Here is a 26558-nt window from a genome sequence, read left to right as displayed (position 1 = left end):
ATCTGGCCACTTTTCTGTTATTTTTGAAAGCATCATCTGCAATGACTCAGTTTGCCAAAGAGACATGATAAGAAAACGCATCTTTAAGTGCTCCACCAGTCAGAAGTGAAAAAAAGGAGTGTTGAAAAGCTGAACGCAGGTGGCGAAAGACTGGACTCCAGGTTCACTATATTATCTATAAAGAGAGACTATACAGATATAACCTACAACTGAAAAATGCAATTGAATCCTTTTCTGAGATCATCAGCAAAAACATTAACAATGCATTATTTGCCACGGTCGACAGGTTAACAAATCCTTCTGTAACTGTATCATCTGAACTCCACTCTACCAGGGCCTGCAATGAATTTCCTAACTTCTTTACTGAAAAAACCCAAAAGATCAGAGAGGCAGTCAGCACATCCACATCAACGCCAGTACCAATTTTGTCTCCAACTAGAACTGATTTTGACAAACTTTCCCAATTTCACCAAATAAACTGAAAAATCTTAGAAGAAATCGTACAGCAACTAAGTTCTTCTTCCTGCTGTCTCGATGTTTTACCCACAGCTTTCCTTCAGAAAGCTTTGCCTGTAATAACATCTGATTTAACTCAAATAATAAACACGTCCCTTTTGTCAGGTGTTTTCCTCCAGGCCCTGAAAACAGCAATTATCAAACCTCTATTGAAAAAGAGCAACTTGGACAAGCTGCTACTACAGAACTACAGGCCTATATCAAACCTCCCCTTCATCAGTAAGATTATTGAAAAAGCTGTGTTTCAGCAGTTAAACAACTTTCTAACAACGACCAACCGGTTTGATGTCTTCCAGTCAGGCTTCCGTGCTCACCACAGTACAGAGACTGCTCTTGTCAAGTTGTTCAATGACATCCGTATAAATGCAGACTGTGGAAGAACCACAGTGCTGGTATTATTGGACCTTAGTGCAGCATTCGACACTGTTGATCACTCCATTTTATTAGAGCGCCTGGAAAACTGGGTCGGCCTTTCTGGTACAGCACTCAACTGGTTTAAATTCTACTTGAAGGACAGGGACTTTTTTGTGTCGGTTGGTAACTTTACATTAGAGAGCACAAAAATCACATGTGGCGTTCCCCAAGGGTCCATCTTAGGGCCCCTCCTATTCAATATCTACATGCTCCCCCTAACTCAAATTTTAATAAACAACAACGTAAGTTATCATAACTATGCAGACGACACACAGCTATACGTTACGATGTCACCAGGTGACCATGAACCCATTCAAGCGATTGGTAAATGCTTAGAAGAAATCAATGCATGGATGGGCCTAAATTTTCTTCAGCTGAATCAAAACAAAACTGAAGTAATAATTTTGGACAAAAGGAAGAGCGTTGAAAAGTTAGCACTCAGCTTCAGTTAATACAGCTAGAAACCAACAGTCAGGCTGGAAACCTGGGTGTAGTGATGGACTCAGACCTGAACCTTCAGAGGAACATAAAGACAGTAACAAGGTCGGCCTTCTATCACCTAAAGAACATCTCCAGGATTAAAGGACTCATGTCTCAGCAGGACCTTGAAAAACTAATTCATGCGTTCATCTTTAGTAGAATTGATGCAACGGTGTCTTCACAAGTCTGCCTAAAAAGTGGATCAGACAGCTGCAGTTGATCCAGAACGCTGCTGGCCTCACTAGTACTAAGAAAGTGGAGCACATCACCCCGGTTCTAAAGTCCCTATACTGGCTCCCTGTAGCTCAGAGAATAGACTTTAAAATACTTCTGTTAGTCTATAAATCACTGAATGGCTTAGCACCAAAATACATTACAGACTTGTTGTCAGTGTTTCAACCAGCCAGACCTCTCAGGTCTTCCGGCTCAAATCTACTCTGCACAACCAGAACCAGAACCAAACATGGAGAAGCAGCTTTTAGTTCTTAAGCTCCACTAATCTGGAATAAACTGCCAGAAAACTGTAAAAGCGCCGAAACCCTAAGTTGCTTTAAATCAAGATTAAAAACTTATTTGTTTAGAGTGGCCTTTGACTGGGCCATCTAGGTATGATTAGTTGCGTTTTCAGTCAAATTTTCCTTTCATTTTCTTGTCCATCATTCTATTCTCTTTATTTTATTTTACTTTTTTAAATTACCTCTGTTGTTTGATTTTATCATTTGATTTGTTTTTCTGTATCTGTGTTTATTTGCTTTGTAATTGTATGTACAGCGCTTTGAGTGTCTCGTTGCTGAGGGGCGCTATATAAATAAACTTACCTTACCAAAGGCTTTATTTCATTTCTGCATATATGTATATGTTGGTTTCGGCTCAGTTATGGTTGAGGTGCAAACACGCCCTCCATTTATGCTACCTGTTCGACCCCTTCTCTTTTCCAATGGTTATAATCAGTCTGACATAGAGAGGTACCCTCAACCCTTGTGGTTTTTAGTATAACAATGGCCACCAGTGGGCTCTACATGGACACACTTTATCAGTTTATTATTTTACTTAGTACCTCTACACATAGCCCATTCTAAAATGGCCAAACTCTAACACTCAGTAGTTTAATCTAACCTCCCCAACAACCCGCACCATTCCAAACCCTTTGTGAAGTGCCTTGAGACAACATGTGTTGTGAATTGGCGCTATATAAATAAAACTGAATTGAATTAGTTGTTTGGTAGAATATGTGCAAAACTACAACTTCATTTAAATGGAATGCAGCCCTTGTTATCACACCTGTTTTCCATACTCATTGAATCCAAAGCATCTGCTGTGAAATAAGCTAACAGTTTGCCGTTTCATAAGTTTGGACTCTGAGATGGGACACTGCTACATTGTGGAGAAACTCAGATGAAACTCTTTACACTTTAGTCTAATCAGATATTCATGAAGACCAAATATTGCAGGCAGCTTAATCCCAATGGATTAGATACCATTGTACTTCCACACGGTTTTAATTTTGTGGCTGATCAGATAGTTTTTTTCCATGTTGATGTTCAAATACTACTGCATTGCATGTTGCGTGCAACTTTGTGTTCTGTGTGTTTCAGTGTAGTTGAGCAGCAGTGCTGCCTGAGGTCTGTAAAAGATAGCTGGTGTGATTCAGGAGTGACGGCAGCCAGAGCAGGACACACGTGTGAAGCTGATGTGGACAAGTCATGCACAGATGAATACCAGGTACACAGAAAACTGACACAAAATAACAGAGGAAGATGGCTGAGGTGCTACCTAAAGACACCATTAGTGGATCAGACAAATACTAATCTACTAATCCATTAATCCTTCAAGGAAGAAAATATGATCTCTTTTTATGAGTCAGACTAGGAAATGAGATGAATCAGCAATTATAGTTTTAAATAGCACTGTAAAGATGCTTGGATGTTTTAACCAAACTTAGATTTAACTTTCAGTTTTCTGTGCTAGCAGATGTCTGTCTGTGTTGACTGGCAGGCAGGGTAAACTGAAAGAATTGAATAAGTGTCACATTGCTGCTTGTATTCATCAGAGCTGTAAATACTTCCAGATGGAAATGTTCTGTCTGCTCTGACTGCATGTCCCTGTTTCTTTAAAGATAAATCTGCTGGTTTGGCCCATGAGCCAGATGTTAATTTTTTAAAGGCAGCAATGCCAAACCTCTGTGTCAAGTAATCCAACTCAGCAGGTTTCAGAGAAACATTTTAGCAAAACTTGAAAGTCTGAATTTTTTTATTTTTATTTTTTATTGCATAATATGTCTTCCAGCATGGAGCTGCAGCTTAAATACTTTGCAGTGGAATGAATAAGGCTACAAACCTGCATAGCTTTTATGTTCATTCTGTGCATGCTGTTTGATGAGCAGGTCAAAAAGAAAAGCACCATAAAGTCACATTAAAAATGTTACAGGCATTAATGCAAGACATTCGCAATCACCGTAGCTCAGTGACTTGTAAGAGTATTCATAGGCCTTTAAGCTGAACATCCCATTAGATGTGGTGTTAAACTAAGCCATGCAAGGAACACAGAAAACCTGCGGTAGAAAGTGCTCTGCTCGGACGAGACCAGTTAAACCTTCTGGCCAAATCTGATGTGGAGGAAAACCGACAGAACACATGACCCTGAACACACCACCCCCTGCATAAAGCTTGCTATAAGGATTCTTCTCTTCAGCAGCAACAGGGAAACTGTTCAGAGTTGATTTGAGGATAGATGGAGCTAAATACAGGCTGATCCTAGAAGAGCACCTGTTTAGCTAGGTACACACTGTGTAATTTTCAAAATTGTACAGAACTTGAACATGTCACACAGCAAGAGTTTGAAATTATAAAAAGTTAATAGTAATTCTTGTAATACTGCACAACTAAAAATGCTGGAGTGTATGATTTGTTGCTGCTGCAGAATTATATCCAAAGCAAACAGAGGATACTCCAAAAAACAAAAGGACAACAAGACTAGTCTTCAGACCTTTTTTCAAGAGTTGAATGCTAAGAAGGGGGAGAGTAAGATGAGGAGAAGGAGACAGTTGTGGAAGTGCTCATGGTTTGCCACAGTCAGACATCTGTTGCTGCAGCAGTCACACTGAAGGGTTTCCCACAAAAATATGAGGCACTGCTTGACACATTTGATTGTGAGCTCAGTGTGCCTGTCACACTGAACAACCACTGACCACTGGTTCAACCTCAGGACCTTTTAAATATTTCACAGCAAAGCATTTTGTGATCACTGACTGTGTAAGACAGAGTGTGAACAGAGGTTTAATAGTCTTGGCCTAGTCAAAGTCTAGACCTAAATTCAATTTAGAATCTGTGGCAATACCTTAAATTGCTTTTTCAGGAACACTAATTATCCAGTCTGACTGAGCTTGAGCTATGTTTTAATGAAGAATGGGCAAAGATTTCAGGCTGTAGATGTGCAAAGCTGGTAGAGACATACCCTAAAAACCTGTCGCTAAAACTGCAACAAAAAAGTGGTTCAATGGGGTATAATTTAAGGGTACTGAATATAATTCACACTATATCTTCTAAACGCTTGTTTGGAAGATATTATAAAAAAAAAAGTCATTTTCCTTCTTCATAATTATGCACTACTTTGTGTTGGCCTATCACAGAAATAACACTTGTATGACCTGTGGCTGTAATGGTAGCACTTGCAACATCAGTAAAGTGTTGCTATAGAAACTCAAGCTAAGACTTTTTCACTGCAAAAAATTCTGGTCACAACTGTTTATGGTATTGATGATACCGAATACCTGTGGTGTGTAACTTTTCTGCTTTTGTCCACGAGCAGGTGTGCTGTAGCTGCTGTGCTATTGGCCTGTGGATGCGCAGTGAAGGACGAGGTTGCAATACCCACAAGTACCTGAGCTATCCTTGTGGCCACATTTTCCTTTCCTGCTGTGAGGAAGATGAAGGTCAAAGCCAGCTGCCACTGTGGAGCGAGAAGAAATCCTGGCCAACTGCCTTGCCCAGACGAGGTATGATTTACATATTGCAGAGGACCTTCTGCCCTCGTCGCACTATTGTTTCAATTGTGTTGGAGACATGGCCTCATACCGTAGTATACCTACGCTACACTATGGGTTTCACTCACCTGGATGCTGGACACTTGCAACTGAATGGGAAATTTACTCATTTATCAATTTGTCTAATAATTGTGTGACCACCTGGTGCACTCATAGGCATATAAATGTCATTCTCCGCAATCAGTTGAGTCTTTTTTTAAAACAAGAAATGAGATGGCACAACTTAATGTTCAACAGAATCCTCTTCACTTCCTCACATTTAGATCCACACAGCAAATGTCTTTCAAACTACCATCATCCATGGGGAGATACAAAACGGTATGACAGCAGCTTTAGAAATCTGTCTTCCATCTGTAGGTGTTGCAGTTTTAATTCTTACAATCTCATATGTATGAGCACTGGAGTTTTCCCAATTTTGATGGAATAAAATCTCCCATTTAAGTTTTGCTGGAACTTTAACATACATTTAAAATGTTGTGCTCATTAAAACTGCTGCCATGAAGTAACTGATCCCCAGAAGGAAAACCAGTAGTTGGTTATTCAGTTTCCAATTTATAGATACACATTAATAACGAACCATGACCAGTGTTTCCCAATCAAATGAAGGCACTACTATTACTATGATTATATTAACTCAGGTGGTTCAAATAGGTTATAACGTCTGACCTTCAAAGTGTGGACCTAGAAAAGAAAACTACTATCATCTTTATTTCAATCACTAAATTTAAATAAATTAATTTTTTATAACAGGGTAAAACAAACTTAGTTCAATTTTACTGCCAAGTGCTACTTATCTATATAGTTATATCTTGGAAAGAAATAGTCAGAGATTCTCTTCTCTCTATGTATGTTTAGGGTACTCTGCTACTTTGAGTGAGTATCCTGACCATTAAGATGAATAGAAGTGTAAGGTATGATAAAGCGTTTGATCAGCCAATCTTATTTGAAAAGCCTTAGATGTTTAACTAAAGTTGTACAAAGGGTGCATGTTTCCTACATTTACAAAATTTTACATCAAAGTGTCATTAACAGGCTTCTGCAGAACTTGCTAAATGTGAAAAAGGCAATTAAATCAGTTAGATCAGGTCTGTTAGAGCATAGAGAGACACATCTAAAATTTGCAGCTTTTCCCCCTTGAAAACAATGGAGAGGTCTGTAATTTTTATTGTAAGTGTACTTCAACTGTACAAACAATATCTAAAAAGAAATCAAGAAAATCACTTTCTATGACATTTAAATAATTCATTTGCATTTTATTGCATAAGTATTTGATCACCTAAAACCAGAAAGAATTCTCGCTCTCTGACCTGTTAGTTCATCTTTAAGAAGCCCTCCCATCCTTCACTCATTATCTGTATTAATTGCACCTGTTTGAGCTTGTTACCTGTCTGAAACACACCTGTCCACATACTCAACCAGACTCCAACTTCCCCAGCATGAGCAAGACCAAAGACTGTCAAAAGCCCCAGTGACAAAGTTGTACAGGTCCTTCTCAAAAAATTAGCATATTGTGATAAAGTTCATTATTTTCTATAATGTAATGATTAAAATTTAACATTCATATATTTTAGATTCATTGCACACTAACTGAAATATTTCAGGTCTTTTATTGTCTTAATACGGATGATTTTGGCATACAGCTCATGAAAACCCAAAATTCCTATCTCACAAAATTAGCATATTTCATCCGACCAATAAAAGAAAAGTGTTTTTAATACAAAAAACGTCAACCTTCAAATAATCATGTACAGTTATGCACTCAATACTTGGTCGGGAATCCTTTTGCAGAAATGACTGCTTCAATGCGGCGTGGCATGGAGGCAATCAGCCTGTGGCACTGCTGAGGTCTTATGGAGGCCCAGGATGCTTCGATAGCGGCCTTTAGCTCATCCAGAGTGTTGGGTCTTGAGTCTCTCAACGTTCTCTTCACAATATCCCACAGATTATCTATGGGGTTCAGGTCAGGAGAGTTGGCAGGCCAATTGAGCACAGTGATACCATGGTCAGTAAACCATTTACCAGTGGTTTTGGCACTGTGAGCAGGTGCCAGGTCGTGCTGAAAAATGAAATCTTCATCTCCATAAAGCTTTTCAGCAGATGGAAGCATGAAGTGCTCCAAAATCTCCTGATAGCTAGCTGCATTGACCCTGCCCTTGATAAAACACAGTGGACCAACACCAGCAGCTGACACGGCACCCCAGACCATCACTGACTGTGGGTACTTGACACTGGACTTCTGGCATTTTGGCATTTCCTTCTCCCCAGTCTTCCTCCAGACTCTGGCACATTGATTTCTGAATGACATGCAGAATTTGCTTTCATCCGAAAAAAGTACTTTGGACCACTGAGCAACAGTCCAGTGCTGCTTCTCTGTAGCCCAGGTCTGGGGAATGCGGCACCTGTAGCCCATTTCCTGCACACGCCTGTGCACGGTGGCTCTGGATGTTTCTACTCCACTGCTTCCGCAGGTCCCCCAAGGTCTGGAATCGGCCCTTCTCCACAATCTTCCTCAGGGTCCGGTCACCTCTTCTCGTTGTGCAGCGTTTTCTGCCACACTTTTTCCTTCCCACAGACTTCCCACTGAGGTGCCTTGATACAGCACTCTGGGAACAGCCTATTTGTTCAGAAATGTCTTTCTGTGTCTTACCCTCTTGCTTGAGGGTGTCAATAGTGGCCTTCTGGACAGCAGTCAGGTCGGCAGTCTTACCCATGATTGGGGTTTTGAGTGATGAACCAGGCTGGGAGTTTTAAAGGCCTCAGGAATCTTTTGCAGGTGTTTAGAGTTAACTCGTTGATTCAGATGATTAGGTTCATAGCTCGTTTAGAGACCCTTTTAATAATATGCTAATTTTGTGAGATAGGAATTTTGGGTTTTCATGAGCTGTATGCCAAAATCATCTGTATTAAGACAATAAAAGACCTGAAATATTTCAGTTAGTGTGCAATGAATCTAAAATATATGAATGTTAAATTTTCATCATTACATTATGGAAAATAATGAACTTTATCACAATATGCTAATTTTTTGAGAAGGACCTGTAGACCTGCAGAAGCCTGGGGTGGGCTACAGGACAATAGGCAAGAAGCTTGGTGAGAAGACAACAACTGTTGGTGCAATTATTTAAAAAATCAAGATAACTTTCAATCCTCCTCAGACTGGGGGTCAATGCAAGATCTCACCTCGTGGAGTATCAGTGATCTTAAGTAAAGTAAGGGATCAGCCCAGAACTACACAGGAAGACCTGGTCAACTACCTGAAGAGAACTAGGGCCACAGTCTCAAAAGTTACTAATGATCATACACTGCACCGTCATGAATTACAATCCTGCACAAGGTCCCCCTGCTCAAGCCAACACATGTCCAGACCCCTTATAAGTTTGCCCATGACCATCTAGATGATGCAGAGGAAGCATGAGAGAAGGTCATGTGGTTTGATGAGACCAAAATAGAACTTTTTAGTATGAACCGCTGTGTTTGGAGGAGGAGAACGATGCGTGCAATCCCAAGAACATCATCCCAAGAATGTAGCATGCGGGTGGAAACATCATGCTTTAGGGGTGGTTTTCTGCAAAGGGGACATAAGAACTAAAACATGCTGAGGGGACAAGGGATGGTGCCATGCATTGCAAAATTTTGTGCATCAGCCTCCTACCCTCAGTAAAAGTACTGAAGATGGGTCAGGGTTGGGTCTTCCAGCATTACAATGACTCGAGTGATTCAGCTCGCTGCTGAGAGCGACTGAGCGAGTAGACGACAGAAATTCCTATCTTAGTGAGGAAGTGGGGTTGACCCTGTTGCTAGGTGTGACGCTGTCTTCTGAGAGCTGAGATTGGTTGTTGCAGCAAAAAACAATGTGGTCCTAGTGATCAGTAGAGAGAAACTTACCGATCAAGGAATTTAGACTTTGGTGTGAAAAAAATGCTGTAAACTAAGAATGCTTTCAGAAATATAAATGGTAATTGTTTATTTTTATCAATTTACAAAATGCTTAGTGAACAAACCCAAACATACAGCCAAAGTCATTAAGAACTATCTTCAGTATAAAGAAGAAGAAGACTTACTGGAAATGATGGTATGGCCCCACAGAGCCCTGATCTCTACATCATGGAGTGTGTCTGGGATGACATGAAGAGACAGAAGGATGTGAGAAAGCCTTCATCCACAGAAGATCTGTGGTTAGTTCTCCAAGATGTTTGGAACAACCTACCAGCCGAGTTCCTTCAAAAACTGAAGAACTGATGCTGTTTTGAAGGCAAAGAGTGGTCACACCCAATATTGATATGATTTAGATTTCTCTTTTGTTCATTCACTGCATTTTATTGACTGATCAAAACGAATGGTTTTAAGCCATTAAAACCATTCGTTTTGATCAGAGGCCTCAAAGCGTTGTCCTCTCTCCTTTACTTTTTGTTTTATTCATTGAACCACTGGTGGCTGCAATTTGTCAAAGCAAAACTATTTCAAACAGCTAATTAGATCCACTAAATTTGTTTATATGTTGCTGTGTTGCTCTTTCTGGAAAATATAAACCCCTCTATAAGAGAGACAATAACACCAACAAGAAAGTTCTCAACAATTTCATATTACTCTAATTAGAACAAGTCAAAGTCCTTGCTTTGTCCTCTAATATGTCTCTCTCCAACCATTCCTTTACAGATTGGAAACATCAGGTACCTGAGCATCAATACTTCTAACAGACTGAATTAACCAACACAAATATCCTATTACTCTAATTAATAAAAGACAACCTCAGTGGTGGAGAACTCTCCCATTGTCAGTCATGGGAGTCAGTTGAAGAGTGTCTGCGACTAAAATGAAGATCCTCCCTAAAATAAACTATATCTTCTCTATAATCCCAGTTAAACCACCCCAGACTTGGTTCAAAGCTTAAATTCTATCATATCAAAATTTTAATGGGCATCCAACATATGTGTTTAAAGACTTTAGAAGGTGGGGATATCTCCAAATGACTAGGTCTTTAACTTTCCCAAGTAGACAAACACCCATTTGGAACATGACATGCAGCAAAATAAAACACCTCTTAACTTTTCAACATCAAACAGTAAATAAATAAATGATTTAGAGACATTACATCAAAGTTGGATCAGCCTGTAGTGTGTTTTTCCACTTTAATTTTGTGTGTGACTCCAAATCCAGGCCTCCATTGGTTAATAAATTTGATTTCCATTCATAATTTTTGTGTGATTTTGTTGTCAGCCCATTCAACTTTGTACAGAACAAAGTATTCAATGAGAATATTTCATTCATTCAGATCTAGGTTGTGTTATTTGAGTGTTCCCTTTATGTTTTTGAGCAGTGTATCTTAGTGTCTCATCAACATCCATATGAACATAGGCACTCCTTGCCTTACCAGTTAGGAGAGGAATGAGACAGAAAACCCAGTCTGCTTTTGGCCATCTACAGGCAGCAGCAACTCTCTCAAATGTAACAATGAAATGTTCAATATGATCTTCACTTGTCAATTTCTGTAACCTTGGCTCAAGAGAGAATTGTGACTGACCTGAAGATGTATTGACTGGTGCAGATATAGCCTGGGCCCGGTGGACGTCTTCATTGTCATACTCCTGGGTTTCTGGATTAGCTGAAGAGGGTTCAGGGAGTGGAGATGTGTGGGCCTGCACTTCCATTTGTAAAAGCTGAAACTGATGTTTTAAGGCTTTAAACTGCTGTTCCTGTTTTTCACGTTCTTGGTTTAATTTTACCTGGCCCATGAACGCCTGCAAAATCAGGTCAGGTCTCTCAGTGTTGGTTCTCTATCATCTTCACCCCCAGTGTCTGCTGCCATTGTAGAAGCTCCAGCCTCCATTTCTTCTTCTCCAGCACATGGTTCCTCTGCTGCTTTATTTTTCCTGGCTCCACAGTGGATGGTCAAAAAGGGAAAAGCATAGAGAGTCAAAAAAGCAAAAAAAAAAAACTGAGCTTAAGAAAAAACTGCCAAAATATCCAAAAACAAAAAGATTGTGTCCTCAACTGGCAGATCCCTCTTCTGACACCATGTGTGAGAGCCTGGGCCGGTCTAGCATGAGGACACAATAATAATTTTCATAAAACATGGGTTTTATTTCCCCCAAAATTCAATTCATGGTTAAATGGCCCTTAAAAGAGGTCCAATAAAGAAACTAAACTCAAGACAAAAAAATTTAACATAACGAAACCTCAAACTAACTGCCCAAAAACAAACAAACTGACCTCCCACACAACAAACAAAGGGGACTTAAATACTGGCTGATCAGACCAGACTGACACACCGAGGAAGAGGGAAGGGAAACATCTACACAAATTTAACTAACAAAAATAACTAAACAGTTAGCTTAAGAATTAACTTGAATGACTCATAACTAAACAAAATAAGCAAATAACAAAAGCAAAGAGAACTTGTGCAAAATTAGAATAAAGACTCCATGGTCTTCCCCCATGGTGGAACTCTAGATGGTATCACCCAATCAGTCAATCTGGGATTGCAGTGTGCCAGCCAGAGTCCATTGCTTGAGATCAAGATACTCCCCCACAGCACCAGCAAAGAAAGCACAAAGCTATTAAATATTTGACAAAATGAAACATACAAAAGTTAACCAAATGTGCGCACTACAATTAGAACTAATGTATTTCAATATTGTCAAATGAAAATATAAACAGAAACCCATGTATTTATGCTGCATTGGATGTAAAAAGTGTTGGTGTGTGGAATTACAGACTGTATGGCTGCAGGTGTGGCCATCACACCCTCCCTGAAGGCTGTTTTTCTTGTTTAGGAGTTCCTTCAGGTCACTGGTGATCCAGGGTTTGTTATTGGGAAGCATCTCACCCTTCTGGTGGGGATGGTGTTATCCACACAGAAGTTAATACAGTCGGTCGCATACTCAATCATTTCATTGAAGTCATTTCCATATGGCTGGCCTGGTGCATCCCAGTCTGTAGCGTTAAAACAACCCTGCAGGGCTTCCTGTGACAATCTCTTCACAGTTATCTTCATTAAACATTGTCTTTGAATATAAGGGTTTATATTTTGAACAGAGAGAAACAAGATTATTACATGATTTCCCAAGAGGAGGTCTTGTTCTGGAAATGTATGAATCGTTGACATTTGCATAAAACAAATCTAGCAATTTGTTTTCTCCGGTAGAGCAGCTGACAAACTGTTAAATCTTTGAAAATGTAGCAGAGTCTGAGTCTTGATTACAATCTCCAGGTACTGCCACAATGCATCGGGGTGTTGTGTTTGTTGCTTAGCAACAACAGAGCTGAATTTGGCTGTTTGGATTTGCCTTTGAGAAGCACCAGCGAGACTCTCAAGGCTGACGGAAAATTAAGAGTCAGCCTAACCCAAATAATTATTGTTTTTCTGAATCTGGCTCCCCTGCACGGCCTTGATGGCTGGCTATCTTCAACCTCTCCTGGAAGTTATGTAAACATGACGCTCTGCTCCCTCTGCCCCCTCCCTTCCCTGAGGACATCTGTGGACCTGCTCAGAACTTGGCCGGTTGATGTACATTCCAACGAACCATCAAGGACAATGGCCTCTGTGACAGTGCTTCATGGACTTACTTGCACACACTCACTTGCACACACACACATGCTCAAGATAAACATATGCACCCCTCACACCACCTTGACCGTTCCCGGCATGATGTTGTTTTGTCAACTTGTTGCTTCTTTGTGCTGAGGTTTTTTGCAATCTCAAACTGTATCCTGCTAAGGATAAAGTGTGAAATATTATTTTTTTTTCCCTCTACTTGCCTCTTTTCTCATCTAGCAAGGGCAGCGCCTGTGAGTGGGCAGCAAAGCCTCAGTCACCCGTCCCCCCATTGTCTTGTGTCATGATGTATGTTTGGATGGTTTGTACTGGAATTCTAATTTCCCCTCGGGGATCAATAAAGTATCTTTGAATTGAATTGAATTGAATTGAATTGAATTGAATTGAATGACATTACAAGCAATGTTGGCAACAGCTGACAGTGGAATGTAAGCAGTTTCCAAAATAACACCCGTGAACTCTCTTGGTAAATAATACGGACAAAAACAACTGCAGAAACGACACTGCGTTTTGAAGTCTCTGGGACTAAATAAAGTGCTAAAATTGCAGGCCATAAGAATAACAACACAAACCATGTATTAAAGGTGTTAGAAGTTGTGATGAAAGTTGTTAAGTGTTAGAAACTGAAAAGTAAAAACAACCTGAATTGATCCAAGTACAAGACAAACAAAACTCACAGATCATGGCACTGTTCAGTAACAGAAAGGTGTCAGGATCTGTCTTTGTTTGTGTTTTGGTTCATTTATACCTGTTCTGGTTCTCTGTTTATCCTCAGTTCTTTGTCTTGACTTGTTAATTGGTTTCTCTCCCTCTGTCTCAGTAGTCTGACCCACACTTGTTCCCCATGATTATTCTGTCCCTTGGTTCATGGGTTCTCCCTGTTTGTATTTATACCCTGATGTTTCTGTTCCCTGCATTGTTTATCCTGATGTTTATCCTGATGTTGTTTAAGTCAGTGGTCTGGTCTGAGTCCTGTCAATACAAGCCATTAAAACTCTACTTACCTTCATTCTGCTGGCTTCTGGAATCTTCCTCTGCACTTTGGTCCGAATTAAAACCGAACCATGACAAAAGTCCCCTCAAATATATATTACAGCTTTCATTAATTAAACATATCTGGATTCTGCTATGTTAATTTAAATGTACTGTATTTTTAAGTGAGTGGGCATTTTTGCTTGTATCTTCCAGAGTAAAATCAGCTAAAATATGAACTGCTGCAACACAGATCAGTGGATGGGTCTGGATCAGTGGATGGCCAAATTTCTGATCCAAGAATGACATCTTTATTAGGTCTTATTTTTAGTGCGAAAGGGCAGAACTCTTCAATAATACAGACTTTTTTTGTTTCAGCAGATTTCAGCTCCTCTGTCCTGTTAAAATGCAGTTCCAATGTGACCAGGATGGTGAGAGACAAATGCAAAATCTAAGGACTCAATAGTGAACAAACACAACAGTAGACGATGTCACTACATGCCATGTCTTTTACTGACTATGGTAGATTCTTTTACATTACTACTGGTAAATTGTAAGAAATGTAATCCTATTTGATTTAGATGTTTACATAATACTGACCTACCTGCATTAATTTAATAATGGTCCCAGCAGTTTTGGTAATTGGATGTTGTCATCAGAAACTAGTAATAAAAAACAGAAAACAAGCAGTTATTGTATTAGTGTTTAAAAATAAAAATTATTTTTAAAGTGAAATGCTAGTTGATTTTCTTTTTTGTAGTTAAAACTAGATGAGTAGAAAATTATAATTGGTCTGTTTCTTTTCATGTTTAAATGCAATCCTGATATAATCACAGTGTTGAGCATATACTGTGTTAGTGCAAGTTGGGGTGTGGAGGGTGTCAGGTGGTTGTGCTGGTTGCTTCATGTTTTAAGTATATTACTATGCAAAGAAAAAATCTTAACAAAATTTAAATTTCTGCATATCTGCATTTCAATATAAAAATTAACAGCTTGTATTTTAATTTAATATTATGGATAAAAAAAATTAGATACCCTCTTATTTTATTTTATTTATCGTAACTAGTTTGTATTGAGAAAATCCAACTCCAAACACATGCACTGACTAATTGTGTGCTCAATATGTTTTAGTATGTTGCATCCGTTTAATAAATACAAGACTAGAGCAGATTTGACTGGTTTTGTTTTTTTATCTCAGTAGTTTTATTTACACCAACAACTGATTCCATCAGAATTCTCTGCACTGGTACAAAAAGCTGTAAAATTACCATAAAATGATTCATTTCTTACTCCTAACTGCTGGAAATTAGAACAATGACAAACAAATCCATCATTAATCAGATTGTTTGTTGGAATATCTCCTTCTCACATTTTTTACCTCCGAGTGCAGTTTAGTTTACTTTGTTTCTTTTTAAAACTAGAACAATGCATTTTTATGAATGTTAGTATATAAATTGGTGAGATTATAGCCAGGTGGCTAATGTCAAACACATAAAAAATAATAGCAAGAAAAACAACAGGCAGATGTAATACTTCTTATAAAATGTATGAAACTTCAAATTTGAATATAGTTGTGTTGACATTTCTGTCACGATCTGAGGTTGTTGTGGACCAAAATGCAAACAGGGACTAGGGCTCGGCATGTTGTTAAGTAAGATGTTCTTTAATAAAGGCTCAAAGTACAGCACTTACAGGGTCGCTGGAGAATCACAGATGGGTTAGCACAGGAAGCACAATCCAAAGAAGCACAAAGAGCTTGAGGAAAGACGTGACAAAACATGACTTGCATGACATGAGGAACCAGTGGAGAATAATGAGTACTGCCGGGTATATAAGCAAGTAGAGGAGGAAAATGGACCAATGAGAGGGAAGCTATGGTGATCAGATGAGAAGTGAAAACAGGTGATCCAGCTATGGAGACTGAGAGAATGAATGGTTACTATGGCGACAGTACTGGGAAACGCAGGGACACAAGAGAAAGTAACCTATAAATAAACCCAAGGGGAAAATAGATCTAAAAGTAAACTATAATAACAAGTACGGAAATAAGTAAACTAACAGAGGAGAACTGGACTAGGTAACAAACACTAACTGACAGGGGGGAACAGGAAAGCGACAACCTAATACCACAAATAACCTAACAACAAGAAACTAAAGGGAGATAACAAAACCTAGCAGGAATAAATAACCAAATACAACTAACTGCCAGAGGGGAACAGAAAAATAAGGAACACAGAACTATACTAGAAATATGGGGCTGGGGCGAACAAAACAGAATCATTATATTTCACTATAATTCAATTCAATTCAAAAATACTTTATTAATCCCAAAGGGAAATGAAATGTTGTTATAGCTCATATTATGAAGGTTTCCTAAGAGCCGTTGTAGATGCTGATGGCTGTAGGCAGGAAGGATCTCCTGTAGCGCTCCGTCTTACAGCAGATCTGAAGAAGCCTCTGACTGAAGACACTCTGTTGTTGTAGGACAGTCTCATGAAGAGGATGCTCAGGGTTCTTCATAATGTTCTTCATTTTATGAAGAATCCTTCTTTCCACAATGATCTCCAGAGGAGTCCCCAGAACAGAGCCAGCCTTTTTTATCAGCTTGTTGAGTTTTATAATAATCTATAATGTCCCAATTTAATTATTCATGTTGTTGGAGTATCTTTATCTCCGCTAATTGTTGTTGTGCAGAGACTCCAGAGGAGCACAGCCATGTGGAAGAACTGAACAGTTCTACACAAGCCACTGTCACCATAACTACAACCAGTGAGACCACCACAAGCCCTGCCCACCTCCATCCATGTGCAGGTAATCTAAAAATATTATTATAATGCATTTAATAAGCACTTTCACCATTTTCTTATCACAACTGTCTGATATTTGCGATGTGTGGAAAAGTATGTTAGGGAAATGTTTGTTGGTACTTCTAACATTTGTTTCAAGATAAGTATATAACACAAACAGTCAAGTATTAATTCAAAATGATTGAGTTACAGTTATGAAACAGTATTTTCTTCTTTTTTGCTCTTTTGTCACATTTTATTATTTTAGATCTTCATGGAGATTTTAGACCATTCTTCATGCAGATGAAACATTTCTTCATCTCTGCCTTGGTCTGTTAGCCTTGTTCTGTTATTTAGATTTATCTATTTACGTCAGGAATTTTATCATATGAGGTCAGAGCCTGCGTGTAACAGTTCGAACTGAGGACCCGAAATTTCAGCCGGACACAACAGATAAATATAGAAAGGTTTATTGAGAGCTGTTAAGGATGTTTGGCAGGAACCCACCAACAGCGGGCTCAGGAACCCCGAAAGACAGACAGATTAATTAGTGGCTGAGCAGAGAACTGAGTATGACATGAAACACAGAAATAAAGCCACTAACCTTAGAATCAGTGGGAGGATGAGGCTGTTGACCTTCGGCTCCTCAGCGTTATTATCTGGTGGCAGCAGGTTGACGTCACAGTGAGTCAGAAACGCTGTGGAATCCTCAGTCTGATGTTATGATCAGATGGAGTGTGATGACAGAAATGTTGCACAGGAAGGAATCATCAGGTTTAACAACCTAGTGACTTGACAGGTTACGGTGGTCAGGGGACAGAAACGGTCATAACTGGGAAGGCAGATTCAGGCAAAAGGATCCAGTGGTTAGGCAGGAGATGGCAGCCAGGAGGCAGAAATAAGGTCAGTGCCCAGAGATCAGAAGCCAGGGAAATATCCAATGTGGGCAAGACAGAGCAGAGAAATCCAGGAGACAAAAACGACATCAAGATCAGGCAGCCAGAGAAGAAAGGAACGCTGGACATTTACTAACACAAGGCTTTCGATAATCTGGCACTGGTTGTCAGCTGGAGAACAGTATATAAAGCCAGGTGAACAGGTGGAGCGGGTGAGGCGTGATTAGGATCTGGCAGGGAAGGGGCACGTAAAAGCAATATTATCAGAATAGCTTCAGCAGAGAGATAATCAGCAGACAGGCAGAGGCAGTGCAGACAAACAGCCCAGAATCATAACACTGCATCCATGCAAGTGCCTATAAATCTGTCATTCACAATGCATCTGATTGCTGTTGTTGGTGTGCTTTGGATTATTGTCTGTCTGCATAACCCATATACCCTGCTGCATAAGATCACAAACTGATAGCTGGACTTTGTATTTCAGGATTCTCTGGTAGAGTAGAATTCATCGATCCATCTATTACAACAAATCATCAAGGTCCATAAGTTAGAAAGCACCTCCAGATCATAACACTACGACCACCATGTTTAACTCTTGATTTGAGGGGGATCCATTGGGTCTTTCAGCATGATAATGATCTAAAATGTTGAAAACCTGTGGTGTACAGACCTGTGAGATCTGAACACATCAAATGCTCAATAACTGCCAAAGACCACCTTCTAGACTCAGTAAAATCCAAATGAAACCCTAATCAAACTCTGTCAAGTGTTGGAAAAGCTGTTGGTCATTTTGGTAAACACCGGCAAAGACTATTGATCTGATCAAGATTTATGACCTGTCATGCACATTTATATATGCCAGATTTTTACTTCTGGATATTTAATAGTTTTCTCCCACCTATTTCTTCATCTAGCATAAATACAAATAAACAGGAACTAACAAAATGAGCACATATATAATGCATATAAACACATTTAGCACCACTCCGCTTTCAGAGTTGATTTTGGTTCTGTCCAGAGATGCTGAACAAATTCATGTTCCACAGATATACAGTCATACTCAATACGTTAGAATATTACAGAAAATATAATTTCTTTCAGTAACTCAGTAATTGAAACTGTTTATATATATATATAGATTTAAGATATAGATTCAAGCATTTATTTCTGTCAATGATGTTTTCAGAAGACAATATGACATTTAGGATTAGAATATTACATCAGACCAATACAAACATTTTAATACAGAAATGTGGGCTTTATGGAAAATATATTTGGTGCCTGCTTAAAGGTTGTTATTTTCAAACAGTACTTTTAATCTAACAATCCTCATCGGAACGTATAGTCTAATCTGTTGAACATGACTGCTGAGAGTAAACTGAAGGTGTAAACAGTCCAACCTCTTATCCTCAAAAGGAACATTAAGTAGGAAGGGATGAATTGGCCTGGAGCTGTACTTGCTCTGTGTGGCAATTATATCCAGTTAGTTAGAGTCCTGTCACTCAGTCTGATTATGTAGGTAACAATCAACTTACCTATTACATTTGTACTGTAACTGAAGGAATACACCTAACAATAGTGAGCACAAGTAAATGAACTGGTATGGCAAAAATAAAAACCAGATATGGCAAAATCTATAGAACATAATAAATATGGAAAATGCTGAAAAACATGAACACAAATGAAATGCAAAACCTAACACCTCAGGTTCATGACTATCATTTTCTTTCCACCACACAGGCATCCACTACATTGAATTGGTCATAAAATCTGAATAAAACACAAGGAAGCTTAGGTTCGTAACATTACAAAATGTGTACAGGTTCAAGTTGCATAAAGACTTTTCCAAGACTGTCTATAAATATCATGACAGATCTGTCTGGCAGCTCTTACCTCAGCAGTGCATGGAGGACATGTTGAATACTTCCTGGCTGTGCCCCAGCACAGCTGGTGAATGGAGAGAAAACCAGTTGTGATTTTGGTGTGTGACAGTAATAGCCCAGAGATTTCTTCTGAAACAGGAAACATTTGATCCTAAAGGGAGTAAAAAACACAAAAAATGTAACAAGTGTTCACATCTGGTCTAAGGGTGTAGCTGTGTTGAGTCCAGAGATGACAGATTATGCTGCTTTTTTCTTACAGATCAGGGTGGCTGCAGTCAGCAGTGTACTGCAGTGGCGGGCCAAGCTTACTGCTCCTGCTTTCCAGGGTTTTCACTGATGACCGATAGAAGAACATGTGAAGGTAAGGGCTCCAAGTCCCTGTCAGGTCAGGGCCTCCAATAACAAATGTATTAAGTAATCTTTATATTATAGTGATGGTAATAACCCCATACCTTGACTGTAATATACAGGTCACTGTTGCATAGGTGACAAGGGGCACAAACAGAGATATTATTATAATAACAGTGCAATGGAGCAGTGATCAAAAATCTGGATCATTTTTTAACTGGATAGAGTCAACTAGGAACTGGCAAAATACAAGTGTTGTGATAATAAATAATGTACTGATTCACTAACTGGTGGCTGAGCCAAACACTGCTGCCAGTTACCCTGTGGCAGGTTTATCAGCAATAAGAAAACTATACGATGAACCTCTGTGCCACAGCTGCAGCATTTCTATTAAGAGGTCAAAGGTTACAACAAGTCTGTTACCATGGTAATGATTAGACAGGGGAGGAACAATGTTTTCCATCATCAGTGTATATACTGAAGAAAATATACTATTTTCCTATGTTGCTGAAAAATCTATTGTTAACTTGAGTCAAGCGATCATAAAGCTTATAATGCATGTGAAACCAGTAAGTAACCAGTGATTTACTTTTACATAATAGTTGTTTAAGCTCTTCTTAAGCCAAAATGTCTGGGAGGATAAAGTTGTTTCTAATATGCCTTTTGTTGAGTTGTCTTTCCTCATCATTGTTCCAGTTTTTAACATTTTGCACCCAGGAGAGGATTATCCGTGACAGTTACAGAAACACACAAATATACACATATTTACACCCTGAACACACCTTCCCCACTGTTAAAGATGGTAGTGGCAGCGTCATGCTGTGAGGATATATTTGTGCAGGAGGGACAGAGAAGCTGACCAGAGCTGAGGGGAAGATGAGTGGAGCTGAATATAGAGCAATCTGGGAGGAAAACCTGCAGGTGTTCGTGGGATATAAATACTTTAGCAAGGCACTGACCAAGGTCCATCCATGTCCTAAAAACTCTCAAAACAACCAACAAACTGGGGCAGAATGGAGGTTGGTGCAGGTTGCACAATGAGCTGTAGAAAGGCTGATAATCTATAACCAAGTAAAAAGGAACATTAGACATTAAAATCAATGTAGCAAAAGAAGCAGCCACAGCCTTTTTTAACGTTTAACATTTGACTATGAGTCATAACTCGACTAGACCATGAATGTTAGAACACTCCCTAGAGAAAAATGTTACCGTACTAAATCTTGTTTTTCCACAGATGGTCACACACTAATAAATTTACTGCACAAGCTAGTAAATCGATTTGTGAATTTGCAATCAGTAACATTGGCTGCAATGTTGGTGTGAGAATAGGAAAAAGCAAGATTATACTTGTCTGGAATTCAGCTCCATAGCAAAGATTCCTGACTGTACTAAAGATTCTGTTTGCTGTAATTAGAATTACTGATGGAGCCAGTAATATAAGAATAAATAATGGAGTTTTTATCCAGAGTTATTTTTCAGGTTCTGTTCTACAGAGTACTCTGAAACTCTATGCAGGTGGGACACAATGTGATCCAGTGTATGTTGAAAATGCACTTCTGGATGACTTTGTTCAGCACCCCTCCAACCCCCATATCAGTTCATTCAGTGAACAGAGGGAGCACTTTCTATTCTTAAGTGTTTCCATATGTGACTGTGGGTGGGCAGGATTTGGTTTAGACTGGAATGAAACAAATCAAATAGTGGGACGCTATCTGGTTTGGAAGTGGATGTTTGAGGATTTGACCAAGATTTAGGGTGCCTTTAAAATAAGCTGTGGAGAAATTCTTATTGTGGTTGTGTTCTGCACAGGCTGTTTACAGCACTGACACCTGCAGTCTCTGCAGACATCTGTAGTTTGTTTAGAACAAGAATCAATGGCAGCATGATACTAGATCTATGGGTCTACAGCAAATATAAAGCGTTCCTCTCTTTCTCTGAGTTTCCATCTGCATTTAAATGTAATGAGACTTTTAAAATCTCAATGTGCATCTGTTTACTGTGGGATGTGTGTGAAAAAGGTAAATACACTACCTGTAAAGCTTATTTGTCGATGAGGCACTTAATCATTTCTGCTTTGTACCTGGTTGTGGATGGATAGTGTGAAGTTTCCCACACCAACAAACCTGCACAAACATACACATCTACATATCTTGATTTTTACTAGAAAGATTTATTGATATGTATGTATTTGGATTGCCTATTCTGAAATAAATAGACAAGAACTCAAACAAACATTTTTTAATGGCGTTTAACTTTACAGAACGAAAGTCACCAGTAAAGGTTGTGTTCTGTTAGAATTAATCCTTTCAGTAAACTGGTCTCAACAGCGTTGAACACAGAATCTGCAGCTGTAATACAGCAATAAGTAATAATCGAAAAATGTGCTTAATATGCAAAAACTGTGTTATGTTTCCTTAATCTCAGCATCTGTTGTGTTGGTGCATTTATTGCTAAGAGACTATCTCATGTTGATATTTATTGGGTTTTATCACATGCTGCCTTTGCAAGGGTAATATTAGCAGGCATATTCTTGTTTTGACTGATTTAACCTGTATATTTTACAGAACTTCCTCCATTAAGGACACTTAAATCTCTTTAGTTGACAAAAGGAAAACCCAACAGGTTGTTACCAAACATGGAAGCACATTGGTAACAGCCCGAACAAGTTATTGTGTCGTCATGGAAAAGTTACTGTTCACATCTGTCAATAATTTCACTATACCATCTGCAGGTCTGCAGCAGCAGAGGAATGGTTTAAAGAAATTGTAAACTCCACTCATAAAAACAAAAGTTTAAATTTATTTTTGAACACATTACCAATATCAAATTGAGTTGATTGTATTCCATGCAATGACTTTGCTATTTTTTAATACTTTAGTGTATAGGCTCTATGGTGGCAACAGTGGTAGGGGTTTGGCTAATTGGTGGGTTGCCGGTTCAAACCCCCATCTGTCTCAATCGTTGTTTCTTTTGGCAAGACTGATGTAGTCAGAAGGCTCGGTGGTGCCGATTGTATGGCAGCCTCACTTCTGTCAGTCTGCCCCAGAGCAGCTGTCGCTACAGTGTAGCTTATCACTGTCAGTGTGTGTATGGGTGGATAACTGATAGTATTGTAAAGTGTTTTGGTAAAATCACAAAGATTTCAGTGATGAATTGACATCGATTGAAGCACGAACAACGTAACAGCAGGAAAATCACAATAAACAAATGCCAGGGCAATCTATATATATCTATATAATGTCATCTGCTCCAAGTGATTGGGGGTTTAAGATGACCCAGTAGACAAAACACGCAGAAGCACTGATCCAGGAGTACTTTCTATGCGAAAGAAAAAGTGGAGGATTAATGACAGCATTTTTGGTTCTCTTATTGGCTTCATCTAAGAGAAAAACACAGATAAGCTCTGAGACAGTAGTAATAAAGGGATAAAAACAAGACACACAGCTAGTTGAAGCAATAGCACATTCAATTGCTTTGAAGAGAGACTAGGCTAAACACAGATAGTGTTACACACTTCGTCTATTTGTGTGTGACATGCCAAGTGTGTCACAGAACGAGAACATGAAGTTATAGGCAGCAGGATCTAAGCCGAAAAGTCAGGCCAGGTGTAACTACTAAGAAAAAAGATAAAATCTGAAATAAACATTTAATGTTAGAAATAACTAAATGAATTATTCAAGAGCAGTTCGAAAAAAATAGCAGAGTGGGGCAAAAGTGGTCATTATGTCCTCCAGCAGCCTAAGCCTATAGCAGCATAACTACAGAGATAGCTCAGGATAACCTAAGCCAATCTAACTATAAGCTTTATCAAAAAGGAAAGTTTTAAGCCTAGCCTTAAAAGTAGACAGGGTGTCTGCCTCACGGACTAAAACTGGGAGCTGGTTCCACAGGAGAGGAGCCTGATAACTAAAGGATCTGCCTCAGACGCAGAAGCTTTTTATACTTAAAATCTATTTAATGATGTCAACAACAGAGGAGCTGTCCATTCAACCGTACATGTTATAGCCAGAGAGAGGACTTTCCCCACTGATGTTTCTGATCAGGAGGGACGGTGTAATGACTGCTGTGGGTTAATACACACAACAACCGAACATTTAGATTGTTCCGCTTGCTGCTTCGACATCCTTCAACTTGAACTACAAAAATACTGTGAGGGAAAAAAAATTGCGGATTTGCTGGATTGGTTAGCTGGAAGTTAGTGACCATCTTTAGAAGTTCCACAGAAAATACTGTGACGTAATAGAGAAAGAAACGTAATAGAAAATGGAAAAATCTGAACGGACTGACCAAATATGACCAAAATCATCTAAATGTATCATCACAGGATCTGGAGTGATGAAATTCAAATTTTCTAGACTTTCAGAGACTCCCAATACACAAAAAATGTGTTTAAGAGAGATTTATCTTCTGGGTCAATAATTTGAACCAGAAAAATGGAATCCCTTTCTGCCAGATGTTATATATTTACCCTAATTTTTGTTGCAGAACCTTTGTTTTTCCTAAAACTCCAGAAATATACTCAGATGGAACCTTTCCCAGCTAAGTCAGGAAATACTTCAACTTCCTCCAGGCATGGACCTGGATCATTGCACCACCAAAACGGGATGTAACAATTCATTACATGGTTATATGATGCCAAAGATAAATTTAACTTAGGGAATCATCCAACTAATTTATTATTAAAGTTACTAGAATCATGTTTAACATTGGTGATTTATTTATTCAACGTCTGGTAAATTGCTGCTGCTGGGCCACCTTAGAAGTGTCCTTTTGAATAAGTGCTGAATAAGTGCTGTGTCTCCCTATTGATGTTTTATGCTTTTACGTATCCCAAATACAATAAACAATAAATCTCATTGGCCTTAGACTATTATTGTAATCATCCAAATCCCTGTTTCACCTCTCCAAGAATTTGGTCTTTCTCCACAATTATCTATTAACATCCACTGATGTGGTTTGGGTTAAATTGGTAATAAATATAAATCATTTCATCACATAAATTTGTTTTGATTTTCTTTGAGAGTAATGACAAAACAATGACAAGAACTTGCATTAAATAAGTTTGATTAGCCCTGATAATTATCCAAAAAGAGTGACTCTGGGTCACTTCATTACCATCGGCTCAAGAGTTTGAGGTGTTGTTCATCAGTCTCAACTTTTTAATACCATGTATTTGCTTCAACTCAAAGGTTATAAGAAACGCTCAGACAGGCCAGGGTTAGGAAAACTGTTATTTGTTTACACTTAATGTCATATATGTGTACAAGGTGTAGGGTGTGGAGATGTGAGTGAGTAGGGCTCAGAATGTTTTGAGCAAAGCCAATTTAATCTATAATGACCTTATCGGTTTTTAACACCAAGTCAGGTAAGAAATCTGATAACTAATGTAAAAATTCTGTATGAGGGTGGACATAATCCTCCTGCTGCAGCCTGGTTTCTGTAAAACAAAATAAATGAATCACTCATAATCACTCATTATCTTTGAAAAGAGAGGTTTTATATGCAATAAACCATATTTAGTTGTATTATGTTTTTGATTATTTGATTTAGTACTTATTGTTACTACTCCTTTTATTTTGGTTTTGAATCTGTTCACCTTGGGCTCTGGACAACACACTCTCTCAATGGGCTATGGGTGGTTAACAGTACAGAAGCTGCAAAGAGGTGTGTTAAAGTACTTTACAAAATCTGCTTCCTGGCCTGGGTCCTGAGATGTCAATGTTTTGGAGGACTAATAAATTCAGACAGATTCCTAGAAAATGAGCTGCTATGTCCAAAGTGGGATGGATATGGATCAGACCAGGTTTTCCCCAAAATGTTCCCCAACTATCATTGTAGCCCTCGATGTTTTCAGGACACCACCTTGATAACCAGCGGTTGAATGACAGCATGTGGCTAAACATGTGTTCACTTGTCAGACCAGGTTTGGTACAGAGCAAATTACAGCGTACATTGTTTTGGCAAACCTATATATTGTCGAAACATTAACTTTAGTAAACTCTGATTGGGGCTGCCAATTACCAGAGTCAGATTATCACCGTGTGTGTCACCGAGTGGGGAATATGTGTTAGAAATGCGGATGGATTGTTGGTGAATCATTTTCTGCAGTCTGGGACCATGCTTCCAATGTACCGCACCCAGCCAACCAGAGGTCCTGTCTGTGTGAGCTCTGTGTGAGGACTGCTATGGGAAGCTACCCTGGATAAGGGGTCTTGGCTAAATGCTTTTTCCTTCCAATTCCAGACAGCTTTACCTTCAAAACTGAAAAAATACTACATCTGTTACACATACTGTACCATTATCACCAAAGGAGGCAGAACAGTAACATCTGACACACAGAGAAAGAGAGTAAAGGAGACTCGGGCAAAGATGGAAAAAACAACAGGAGAGACGAGCTGTTTAGACATGCTAGTTCAAGACAAAGACACGCTGGTCTAGTTGCACTGACCCCAAGCAAGATATTGTAAAGAAAATACGTTTTTGGATCACAAATTTATCCATGAATCACATGTCATTTCATCTTTTTGGTCAACTGAAGAGTCTTTGTATGTTTCTGCCTGCTTTGCTCCTTGTGGTTAATTAGTTCTCCATCCTTCAGCTGCACTAACAGAGCACTTCGTTCTCAGACTGCAGGTTTACTGGTGGTTCCTAGAGTCTCTAGAAGTA

The 26558-nt window shown here is 39.0% G+C and overlaps 1 protein-coding gene across 4 annotated transcripts in view; it reads left to right on the top strand.

Moving 5' to 3' along the window:
* fbln2 (fibulin 2) overlaps nucleotides 1–26558 on the top strand; it is a 158722-nt gene that overhangs the window by 60270 nt on the left and 71894 nt on the right. For all 4 annotated transcript variants that reach the window (XR_007035447.1, XR_007035449.1, XR_007035448.1 and 1 more), the window contains exons 4-7: nucleotides 3006–3132; nucleotides 5218–5404; nucleotides 16674–16790; nucleotides 19804–19905. Coding sequence is in view for 1 of the 4 variants with exons in the window: in XM_047347855.1 (XP_047203811.1) it covers nucleotides 3006–3132; nucleotides 5218–5404; nucleotides 16674–16790; nucleotides 19804–19905 (533 nt within the window). In the remaining 3 variants the exon portion in view is untranslated. The remainder of the gene's footprint in view (nucleotides 1–3005; nucleotides 3133–5217; nucleotides 5405–16673; nucleotides 16791–19803; nucleotides 19906–26558) is intronic.

This window comes from Girardinichthys multiradiatus, chromosome 20 (genome assembly GCF_021462225.1).
Source record: "Girardinichthys multiradiatus isolate DD_20200921_A chromosome 20, DD_fGirMul_XY1, whole genome shotgun sequence".
Taxonomy (NCBI): domain Eukaryota; kingdom Metazoa; phylum Chordata; class Actinopteri; order Cyprinodontiformes; family Goodeidae; genus Girardinichthys; species Girardinichthys multiradiatus.
Note: the sequence above shows the minus strand (reverse complement) of the source record. Positions and strands in the feature narration are given on the sequence as shown.